At 43.1% G+C, this 12,391-nt stretch overlaps 1 protein-coding gene across 2 annotated transcripts in view; it reads right to left on the bottom strand.

Moving 5' to 3' along the window:
* Window positions 1-12,391, bottom strand: part of KMT2A (lysine methyltransferase 2A) — a 39,689-nt gene that overhangs the window by 23,356 nt on the left and 3,942 nt on the right. For both annotated transcript variants that reach the window (XM_070952439.1, XM_070952438.1), the window contains exons 2-4: window positions 5,296-5,365; window positions 1,296-3,982; window positions 20-197 (exon numbers count right to left, since the gene is read on the bottom strand). In XM_070952439.1, the coding sequence (XP_070808540.1) occupies window positions 20-197; window positions 1,296-3,982; window positions 5,296-5,365 (2,935 nt within the window). The remainder of the gene's footprint in view (window positions 1-19; window positions 198-1,295; window positions 3,983-5,295; window positions 5,366-12,391) is intronic.

The following is a 12,391-nucleotide window of genomic DNA, read 5'->3' on the forward strand; positions in this document are numbered from 1 at the left end:
TCCAAATCAAAACGTTTACCATCATTCCCCATGGAAGACAGTATCTTCTCCCGTTCTTCCCATGGTAAGGCACTCAGGGTGGGCATGTCGTCTGGGAAGACTGCTCGTTTGCGGCCCAGGGCTACGGCTGCCCTCCTGCAGACATGCTTGATGCGTGGACCTCGCACAGAGGTTTCTGAGGAATCACTCTCTTGACCCTAAATTCCAGCAGAGAAACAGATGGAATAGGGTGATACAATATTCCTGCCGTGAGCAACAGAATCCCAGTAGAGAGGCATGGCTGGCTGGCTTCTTGGCCTTCTCTAACATTTATGTTTCCGAGTGGGTTCCCTTCCACAAGGCAGAGAGGCTTCGCCTGAAGCCAACCACTTGCAATTGTGCAGGTATAAACACAAAATGCATCAAGGATCTCGGTGTGTATGAGCTTATAGTCAGCATCTACTAGAAATAACACATAGCAACATCTACATATTGCAAGACATTTAGTAGCTGTGTTGTATATAACAACCCAAGGCAGCTGGGATGGGCAGGAAGAAAAGAGAAAGTATGATTTAAAAAAAAAAAAAAAGCCCTCCCTGCAGTAATTCAGAGCTCATCTCTTTCCCCAAGATGGAAGGTCTAGAGCAGGGGTCAGCAACCTTAAACACTCAAAGAGCCACAAAGGTCCTAACTGGAAGCCCCTGTTCAATTCTGGAGCTGACCGAAGTCCAGTTCCCCCACCATAGAGTCTCCTCCTAGTTAGTTAGTTTAGTTAGTTAGTTTATTATATTTATATACCGCCCTTCTCCCGAGGGACTCAGGGCAGTGAACAGCCATGGTATGACAGCCTGACTGGCGACAGGGAGCTGCAGCAGAGGGATGAAAGAGCCACATGAGGCTCCAGAGCCACAGGTTGCTGACCCCTGGTGTAGGGCTACAAAATGTTTTGAATTCAATTCCCAAAAGATGTTCTGGAGTGCAATGGGGTGTGAACGCAGCACCCATCCGCAAATGTTAATACAGAGGCACAAGATTCCTGGAAGGCGTTGTTCCCATTCTGGTGCACGCTGAAATTCCTTGCCAGGAATTCCCTTACAAGGAAGGAAAGACGCAAGAAACTTTAAGCAAACAGCTCAGAATGCTAATGTCTGTGAGCAGTGGCAGTATAACAGGAAACATTTTCCAGTTCACAGCTTCTCTGAGTTTGCTTAGCGAGACCCAGAGACCACTTGCACTTGCACCTTCTCGGGAAACTCTTATCAAACTCTTATTTCTTGTGCTACCTCCCTTCTAATCCCAATATTTTTGGAATATACCTGTCCTTTGGGCTGATCCACCTGCTTAAGGGACTTGCTCTTCTCAATCTTGTAGAGCTGAGCTTTAGCTTTCTTCAGGAGACTGGCTACCCTCTTGTCAGTCATTGGAAGTTTATCAGCATGAGCCAATACTGAGCTGATGGACGAATGTTTCACAATGCCAAGGGAGGCAGCAGGAAGACGCAAAGATTCTTCCTTTTCTGCAGAAGAGGCTGCCAGGCCAAGGTCCAGATTTGATTTCTCCAAGCCCCCTCGGATTTTCTTGGGTAACTTGGTCTTTATGCTAGCTGAGTCCACAAGAACTACCGCAGGAACATCTGCTGCTGGATCAGGGGCAGTTAGTTTCCTCCGTCCTGCAGGTTTTTTGGCAAAAGATGAGGTTGCTACATCTTCACTGACAATAACCTTTCCTTTAGAACCTCGAGTTGATGGGAATAAAGCAGAGCTACTCTGGATTTCTGAAGCCTTCTTCTTCTTCTCTTTCTTCGACTCACGTTTGTTTTCTTTCTCCCTATCTCGATCTCTTTCTCGGCTTTTCTCCTTCTCAGGACTGTTGTCCCTTTCTTTGTCTTTGGACGGCTCCTCAGCAGCTTTGTCTTTGCTCCTGGACCTCTCTGTCTGTGGACCTGGTGCGAACCAAGGAAAAAGGGGAGCAGTGCCACTGGATGGGAATGGCTCGGCAGGAAGGTTTGTCTGCTTCCTCGGTCTCTGACTTTTCTCTGTTGCTTCCCCAGTCTGGGACAGGGAATGCGAAGGGAAAGTGAACGTGGTGGCGTTTAAGGCACTAGTGGCAAGGGAGCTGACAGAAATGCTAGTTAGGGAAGAAGAGACGGAGGAGGACGAAGGGAGTGTGGACAGCTCAGAGGTGCTGAGTCTTCCGCTTCTTGTCCTCATAGAGTGCGAAGGAGATCTCGACTCAGATCGAATTGGACTGAACACTCGCCTCTTTCGTTTCCTTGAAGAAGCTGCTGCTGCCGTAGCGCTTCCCGCAGCACTTCGACTAATTGAAGAAGGCAATGTGACAGACTCAAAGATGCGTGAGTGCGCCTCACTGGGGGTGAACCTTGGCGCTCGCAACAGGGGACTTCTCTTGTGTAGATCAAACCTTGTTCCAGAATGAAGAGGAGAAAATAAGCGGGTGGGAGCTGTGGCCCCAGGAGGGGTAAAGCCGGCAGCAGCAGCAAAGCCCACATCCTCAGGGGTCAGGGGCGGCGGCCTGAAATTATCAAAAATCGGCTTGCGGATAAGACCTTCTTTGGCATACTTGGCAGAGGAAAAGTACTGGGGTTCAGACCGAGAGGGCTTCAGAGAAGTCCAACGAAACGTTGGTTCTCGGAGGATTGACTTCCGCTTCTCTTGCGCGGGGGCAGCAGCAGAAGATGGCAAGAAGGGTGATGCCAAGGGAATGGTGGGAGGCATGAGCCATGGCGCATGATCGGAGATTCCTGCTGCTGGCTGCAGGGGTGGAGGTGGGGTAAGCAGTGGGGGGGGAGGTGAAGAAGAAGAAGATGACTGCTGTTGAGACACACTTTGGAGGCTGGGCAGCTTCTTAGCTGCTTTGGGAGCAAAATTTTTCTCTGCCATTGAAAACCTCCTCCTCCTTCTCTGCTCAGTACCCTCATTATCAGGGGAGGTGGACTCTGGTAGGGACGGGTGGACTTCTGAAGTATTGTTGCATTCTTCTGAGAGAGCTTGCATCTCTTCGGAAGCCTGTGAATCTGTGGATGTATCAACACTTGGACTGCTGGACCGTGAGGAATCTGAAGATAGCTGGGAGGAGTGCTGAGATGCGACACTGGACTTCTCGCTCGACTCGCAAGAGGTAGCACTGAAGCGGCTGTTTGGGGTAGACTCTAAGCGTGCTATTTTAATTGGCGGATCATAGTCTTCATCTTCAATGAAACGCTTGGGAGTCTTAATTATTCGTGAAGAGATGGCACTCACCACAGGCATAATGAACTGCCGAATGTTTTTGAGCTGAGTCCTCCCCTTCCGGCCCTGAAGCTTTGCTGCTTCTTTCTCCATTTTCTTTTGAGCTCCTTTTTTTGCCTTCTGCAAGAGCTGCTTGGCAATTGTGGCATCTGTCCTCTTGCAAGAAGGAATCATCCTTACTGGTCTGCGAGGGCTCTGTCTAACTATTGGCTTTTCATCTTTGGGGAGGGATGGTACACCCTCTCTCTCCTTTCGCGCCCTCTGGACTTTCTCCAACTGGGAACATACAAGAGCTGGCATGGTCTTCAAGCGATCAGAAGATGGTGGCCGCCCTCTCCTGCGGGCAATCTGAATCCCTTTCCTCCCAATCTGGAGCTTCCCGGACTTGAACTGAGACTTCAGTGGGGAGAGTTTACCTGTTCTTAATTTCTTAATTTTTGCAGCATGCTGAAAGGTAGCTGATGGTGCCCGCTTTATTTTCTTTACATTCTCTTTTTCTTCCTTCCCTCCTTTCTGAGCATCTGGAATGCACTCTTTATGGCTGATCTTGAATTTCACACTGGTTAGAGCAGGAGGTCTCCCTCGCCGTTTTTCTCCACTTTTAAATTCTTTCCTTTTTATTTTTTCCATGGATGTAGGTTCTGGCTTGCTTGAAGGTGAATATATTGGCAAGGGCTCTGGTAGAGCAGCTGGACTTCGGTCTGAACCGTTCCGAGGTCTCCCACGAGGTTTACGTGCACTAGCTTTGACTGAGACTGCAGAAAAAGAACAGAAATGTGTACATTAAGCCTTGTTTTCAGGCATGATGCAAAATGAAAAAAGGAATGAGATAAGAAAAGAAGAAAAGGAAAGGGAAGGGGGAGGTGAAGTGAAAGACCCAACATTTCATAGTCAATGTCTGAATTCTACATAAATAGGTTTAGTACGCATATTTAGATGACTAAGATTATAATGCTAGGAGAATTGAGTTAATCAGTTTACCAGGTCATAAACTGAGTCACAAATCAACAATGGCTGGACTTGGAAACGAGAAGCCATCCTGGATCTTTTTCTGTTGGATTATCAAAAGCCTTAGGAGCTCAGCAGCAAGGGAAACTGGATTTAATAATCCCCTGCTACTTTCACTAGCCGATGGTCAAGACAGAAACCACATATTTGAATTTAAATTTCATTTCTTTTTCATCCGGACATTCAAAGCAGACTTTAATAATAGACAGCATTTCTATTGGTGGGCATTTCCAAAGATGTCTTAAAATATACATAATGGCTAGGGCAGAATCGTGTATGGTGGGAATGCTTAAAAGAATCAATTAACTTCCAAAAGATTACATTTAGCCCTAACTGACTAAGTCATATCATTCAGGCAATTGTGTCACAGGGACATCTTACCCAGTATAAACCCAGTTAATGAAACTTAGCCTAATCTTTAGGGAAAAAAGCTGGAGAAAGCCACTAAAATGTTTCCCTGTGATTCCCAGACCTGGCAGCAGAAAACTTTTTTTTTTTTTGTGTGTGTGTGAAAAGGACAGCTGCAGCAGCCAAGACACACCGTACACTCTCTGATGTAACAAAGTCTTATCAATATTCTCCTGGTGTAAAATGGAGCGGAGAATCTGTATTCCCCAAATAGTGATTTTTGATTCCATTAATGTGGTAATAGAAGAATCTGATTGGGCCATTAATGGTTTAAGTGTATTGTGCAACTAAGTCATGATTTATAGGATACCATATTGTGTGGCATTGAATTTACTTGCATGCTGGGGAGTGTTGTTTTGATCTGGGCAGTAATGTGGCTTTTACTTGTGTTTTCATATATCACTGGACTTATTGTATGCTACCAAGTGTTTTCTTGGAGTTGGATGGCCTTCATAAAACTAATGAAATCAATAGCCACTGTGGCTCTGTTCAGCAACTCATTATTGAAAAAAGCTTAGAATATTATATTAAGCCAGCAAATACAAATTTCAGGTTTTGGCATTCAATAAACTTTCTTTAGATCAACTACATCTAAACCCCATTAAAGCAAATCCCATTGAATATGGTTCAGATTGCAGTAGGTTGGGTTTACCTGCAAGGGACTTGGGGGAATTGGTTCCTTTGGCCTCATCATCTGAGCCAAAACCTAAAAATTGCTCATCCTGCAGAAAGAGGGAGAGAGATGGTTTAAGTAAAAGTATAGTGAAAACAAAATATAATTGAGAAAAATCAACAACACTGACAATTGCCTGTTCTGAAAAAGTGGGGGTCAAAATTCATTAACAACCTATTTTATATGGCATCTGCTGGAAGAGAGGCCACCAGGGGAAATGCATCTCATAAAGCCCAAAAGACAGTCTGGACCTGCATGGCCTATGGAGTTCCCCTGAATGCCTGCAAAAAGTCAAGAATCTTAAGATTACCCTCCAGGAAAAAAATATTTTTGCAGAAGGTAACAAAGGGAAGCCACTTCTTTAAAGAGCCATTTCTTTAAAAACTGCTGTTTTGGAACATAAAATTGAAGGCTCTCTTCACAGCAATAATTTGCAACATCTACCCAAACAGCTCCATTAATTCCACCGGGGAGGAAGAAATTTCAATGGGTATCAGCCCGTAGGACTAAAGAGAACCTCCATGTTAAGGAGAAGCAATCGGTGTTAGGACAGAAGCAACAGCCGCCGCTGATGCGAGGGCCTCCTGCTGTGGGGCAAGCTACTGTATGGCAAGTAGTTCAGCTCAGTTGGAAGCTGAAAGGTCATCAACTATGTGCTCCCTTGTTCGTGCTGCCCCTGTCATGGGAGCCCATGCCCAGCCATGTTTTCCAGAGCTGGCCCAGGGTCTCTCTGGAGCAGAGGCATTGCAGCCTCCTTTGGGCAAGAGCTTCTGGCAAAACACTGTCAGCACCTTTGCTTCTACTTTCCCCAAAATCTCTTGTCATCTCTTAATGAATACCAATCCTGCCCCGGCTCATGCATTTTCAGGACCCCCCCCCCCCGAGAAATTGGCCATTCTGAGGCGGCAGCTCAGGAAAAGAGCTGAAAAAGCTGCCTTTCCATACTTTTCTGTGACATTTGGGCCCTCACTGCATAGGAATCAAAGAGGCTGATTTGGGGCATTAAATTGCAAGATCACCCTGAATGGATTTATCCTTGTGTGCGAGGGAGAGAAAGAAAGAGGGAGAGCAGGGTATGCATGAAGCATGCCTCCTCGGACAGAAAGGAAGCGGGGTGGGGGGGAGGGGGGGGCTGGTTGGCCTCATGCTCCAAGCTCAGCTCCTCTGTCTCTGGAATGCCGGGAAAGCCAGTTTTGCACACAGCACTCCAGAGCGCAGCTCTGCCAGCCCCTCCCCTTACCCACGTGGGTCTCCCTGCAAGAAGTAAACAATCTTTGGCTGAGGATGGGCAGAGATTCTGGCAAGCTGGCAGAAGGGGCAGCGCCTTCACATCTCTAACTAGCATGCGGATGACGGGTTCTAAGCAGGCAAGGAAGCAGAGCGGTTTAGTCAGGCCACCAAAACTTCATCACTCCAAAGCCTGCTCTCTTTCCAGGAAGCCAAACTTTATCAGTCTAAGAGTTTCTCAAAGAAACCAGAGCTTCTGAAGATCAAAGGCTGCAAAACCTCCAGCACTTCAACAACTCTTTGAGTCAGGACTCTGGACTCCTTTGGTGGGGCACAGCTGGAGGAAGGATGGAGGGGGGTGCAGAGCAGAAGCCATAGAGGTTCCAGCAGCCTGAGAGTCCCAACACCTCAGCAATTCAGCCCCAGGATTTGGGCCTCCAAGCTCCCATGCTTTTCCCTTTCCCTCCCAGCCTGACAGTCAACAAGCCGAGAGCAAGATTTCCCTTGGGATTTACTGCATCATGATGTAATCAGCAAGGATGTCAAGCACAGCCCAGGGCTTGAAGGAGTCAACTCTGCTCCTTCAAGCCCTGGGCTCACTTTGCCCACTCCTTCTCCAGGCTTTCCCACTGGCACTGCCCCAACTCCTAATCCTGCCACCCTGGGGATTCTGTCCTGGGAGCCACCCCAAGAGGTTTGGAAGCCAAGACCAGCTAAGCATCCGAAGGTCTTCGAAAAGTCCCAAATTCAGGTGTGACTTTATGAAAAAAGGGGCTTGTTGATTGCTCTCTTTGCCACTATTTTAAAAGTAATAAAAAGAATAAATAAATACACATATACAAAAATGAAAAACAGGGCTTGTGCCACAATCAGAGTACTTTAAAAATGTCCATTGAAATTGGTTATGGTGTTGTCTCTCTCTCTCTCTCTCTCTCTCTCTCTCTCTCTCTCTCTCTCTCTCTCTCTCTCTCTCTCTCTCTCTCTCACACACACACACACACACACACACACACACACACAAACACACCAGCCAGGCAAAAGAAACATTTGAGCGGGAGGGATTGGGGTAGAGTGGGATGGAAAAAATTGTCCAGAAAACAGAAAAGCCCTCCACTCACATTTGCCCAACCAGATTAGATCTAGCTGAGCCACTTGGAGAAACTGCCTTCTTCTTTTTAATGTTTTATTTATTTTCCAAGGCCAAATGATCAACTGTGCAAAATGAAAATTGTGGTTTTTCTAGTCTGGTATAATGTACTTTATTCCATAATTGCAACACACGGTTTGAGGCCTAGAGACTTACAGCCATGGGGTAGCTTAGCTGACTTAGGCAGGGCTGAATATGTCTAGTCCTTGGGTGGAAACACCAGAGGCCATACTGAAAGTTGAAAAAAACATTGAAGAAGATAATTCTATATTTTTGCTTCCACAGTTGATCAGTGCATGTTACTACTCACATATAGATTACATACTGATACAGCACTGAAAGTGAGATGCAACAACTGGACAAATACTATCTACAAAGGTGTTATTCGAGGCATGCTTGTTCCTTTTAAAATTTCTATATAAATGGTCTGTTGAATCATCTCAATAAACTGAATTTCCATCCATCAGAAAACATTGGCAGAGAACATATTTCTAGCTTAATAAAGATACTTTGGTAATTTTAAAAATCCAAATAGAATATATTAACACTATGGGGGTTCTTCAGTATAACAAAGAATCAGGTAGAAACACGTTAGCCCAAAATGAAAAGTATAGGTTTTTTTGTCAGGAAACCAAGACTATATTGCCGGTAGATCAATGGAAATTTAACTGAACTAATTCAGTACTGTTTTTTAAGAACTTGGGAGCTTCCAGGCAGGAATCTGTCTTAAAGAAGATTCATGGATCTTATGTGCCCCAGAATTATGTTCCCAGAATTGCAGTGGGAACTTCAAGGTTTCCCCCACCCCCTAAATAGGGCAACTTCTACAACTTCTACATTTTTTGAAGTCAAATACCTAGCATATTTTTATCTAGAATCCATTTTTTTGTTACTTCATCCCCTCCTAGAACTTAAATAATTGAAACATCTAAGGGCTGCTTGGCTGAATTTTACATGCTGCCCTATTTCTGAAGGGAGGTATGTTGAAGGTGGCATAATCAGCTTTGTTGTCCCTTTTTCCCACAGGGTTTAGCCAGGCTAATGATTCATGGAAAATACCTATAGTGAAGACAATGTCTGTATTGGGGCTTATCTTCTGCCTATTTATTTACATACACTGGATAATGAGCTGAACACAGGGTGCCAATCTGATTTGGCCAGAGCCCTACATCTTTCTCTTCGCAAAAGTAAATACAGAAAGGCCTATACTTTGTTAGATGTCAGCACCTTCCACCTAGCTGGCTTAACAGAAAAATACAGGAGGACCCCTTTTACAGACCATTTGGGTCTGTGCAACATTGGTCAAGCAGAAACTCCAAAATGTGGTGTTCTCCACTGAACATACTAGTAAACTCAAAGCTCTCTCATTGCATCCAGTACTCAAAAGGATACCACCAGGCTGTACAAATAAATTCTACAGGTAATCCTCAATTTACAACAGTTCGTTTAGTGACCGTTCAAAGTTACAATGGCACTGAAAAATGTGACTTACGACCATTTTTCAAAGTTATGACCTTAGCAGCATCCCCATGATCATATGATCAGAATTCAAATGCTTGGCAACTGGTTCATATGTATGAACATTGCTATATCCCAAGGTCATGTGATCATCTGTTGCATCCTTCTGACAAGCAAAGTCAATGGGGAAGCCAGATCCACTTAACAACCAGGTTATTGACTTATCAACTGCAGTGATTCACTTAACAACCGTGGCAAGAAAGATCATAAAATGGGGCAAAATTCACTTAACAAATGTCTCATTTAACAACAGAAATTTTGGGCTCAATTGTGGTCCTATTAACACTACTTGTATAACAATCTATTACTTTCAACGTATAAAGTAGGACAATTGACCTCTAATAACTTAACTTGGACTACAGACATCCTATATTCATATTTTGATCTTTTAACACCTGATTTTATTATTGTAAACTACTCAAACTTATAAATGTGATGATCAGAGAAAGAAACTTGGGTGTCAATTCAAATAAGCAGTCCAAAATTACTTGAAATGATAAAAGACTTTAGTGTAGCAGAATAAACTGTCAAATGTGAGACTGAATTTGTATCTCACAAGCACATGCTTTTAAAAATATTACTAAATAACGTATTTTGAAGTCCTTGAAAGAATACAGCCAAAGCTGTAGTTTGCAGACACATCACAAGCATTTTCTAGAAAGATACAGATCTACCAAGAAACGCCAGTCCAAGTTACCACAGAAACAGGAGTTCCAAGACAACAATCCTATTGTGTCAGCACTTAATAAGGATTTACCACATTCAGTAAAAAAAAAAAAATGTTATAGCATCTTTGGTTCTACAGCAGCAGCACAAATGAGCCCCAGCTGACTGTTAGGATCCTTTCCCCTCAATTTTTCTTCCAAGGCAGAAGACAGAATTCCACTAAACAGAAGAGCAGAGAAGAAAAGTAAGAATAAAAAGTAAGAATAAAAATTAATAGCTTAGGCTTCAAATAGAATCTCAGAATTGTCTCCAATTTTATACTCCCTGCAGAAAGTGAAAACTCAGAAGGTGCTGCCACCTTTACTGGCCATTGCAAGTCGGATTCCTCAGTATGCAAACTTCTGAGAAAACAAAAAGGATTAGGCTTTTAATTGGGTTTTAAAATTCTGGGGTTTTAAAATTCAGCCGAATTTATTTAATAATTTTAAACTATTTTAACTGATGTTGTTTTGTGTTTTTAATAGGCTGTACACCGCCCTGAGTCCTTCGGGAGAAGGGCGGTATAGAAATAAAATTATTATTTATTATTATTATTAGGCAGAATTGTCCATACTACTGCAACAACCTCCCATGGCCTGTCTTATCCCTTCTCAGTTAAGAAGCAGCTTCCATCACAGAGCTTCATACTAAAGTTGACCTAAACACAATGGTTGTAACAGAAGCATTCCAAACGACATTCTAGGGCCATTTTTAAACTATAAGTTAAAGTTCAGAAATTCAGTGTGAAGAAAGGGACTAAACTTAATCCCTGAATATGGATTCAGATTGCAATTTAAGCAATGAATGTCTCAAACATTAAGACAAGTCATTCTTCGCCTATTTTATCTTGTAGTGCATCCTGAGTTTTATTAGCCAACTTCTGTTTTCCAGGTAAGATTCCAAAACTCTGGATTCAAACTTTGCATCTCTGGAGTTCAAGCCAGCTAGCCAGACTTTAAGAGTAATACACCTCGTTTTCTAGCCAAGTATCTTTAACTACACCATCAAACTGACTGTAAGACTACTTCCCATCTACTAGCTAGATTCCATCAGTCAGAAAAGCAAATAGATGGCTTCATGTTTTAATGTTATGATATCAATATTGTAAGTCATTCAATCTCCAGAAACGGAGTTGCAGTAAAAAAGAAATATAAAATTCATTTATTAAAATTGGATAAGCAGGTGTTTCTGTGAGCCACCAGATGCTGCTTTAAATGTTGAAATTTATTAGCATAGGAGCAATTATGTGAACAAAATGTTTAGGAAAATTATCACCGCAAATCATGGTGTGTGTGTGTCATCTTCAAGGTTCTTATCTTGAATGATTCAAACCTTTCACCAACTACAGTAATTCTATTTATGTCCCATGCCTTGTTTAAATAATTCAAAGCAGGTAACAGTACAATAACAATAATGTATTATACAAAGTACCGTCAGTCTACAAAAGCAGTGCATCAACTATAAGAAAAATACAATTTTGCAACTATGGAATAAATCCCAAAATTGGCTATTTGCCTATCCAAGAGTTTCATCATCCAAAGCTCCAAAGAAAACAACAGAACCTGAGCTCTACTTTTTTCTGAAATTTTCCACAGATCAGTGAGAATTTTAAACAGGATGCTTCAGTTTAATGACAGTATAATTCTTTAAGCATCCTGGAAACATTCTAGAGCCAGTAGTATCTGAAAGCAAAACAGTTTAACGGCTCTCTTAGCAGTGCAGAGATCACGCACTCTTGTGAACCTGCCTCAGATTGACTGCAGCCCTTCTAGCTAGGAATAAACTCAAAACTTCAGATATCCTAAATTTGTGCTTTGTGATTGAGAATGTTCCCATATATTGGGGAGGGAGGGTAATATAACTTGCAATAATTGTGTCCATAAACAAGTGCAATACATTACCCAAGAACTGATCTAATAGAAAGTGTATATATGTATCTCAGGGCTGAATGCTGGAGTCCTTGGTGTTCTCTGAACTTGATTGTTTGGTTGTAGATATTATACTACAAAACAACCAACAAAGCTATGAAAAGAATGATATTTCCATACATCAAAAACATCTCAGAAACAATCAAAAGATTATTATAACCGCGCAGCTTTATGGTAACACACACACACACACACACACACACACACACACACACACACACACACTAACTAAAGCCCTTCAAAACATCTTAAGTGAACCAAAGGACCCAAGAAGAAAAAACAGTGTCATCTACAACATCTTGGATGGGTTGGCACTACCCCAAACAGACCCTGTGCATAATCTCAGGGTTTTCCTGGACTCACAACTCCTGCTTGAAGAGCAGGTGACGGTCGTGGCCAGGAGGGCCTTTGCGCAAGTGCAGGTTGTGTGCCAGTTATGCCCTTTCCTGGACCAACAGTCTCTACTCACAGTCACTCATGCCCTAGTCACTTCCCGTCTTGACTATTACAATGCGTTCTACTTGGGGCTGCCTTTGAAGAGCATCCAGAA

Source organism: Pituophis catenifer, unplaced genomic scaffold (assembly GCF_029215685.1).
Source record: "Pituophis catenifer annectens isolate HBS135680 unplaced genomic scaffold, rPitCat1.0.hap2 SCAF_12, whole genome shotgun sequence".
Lineage (NCBI taxonomy): Eukaryota > Metazoa > Chordata > Lepidosauria > Squamata > Colubridae > Pituophis > Pituophis catenifer.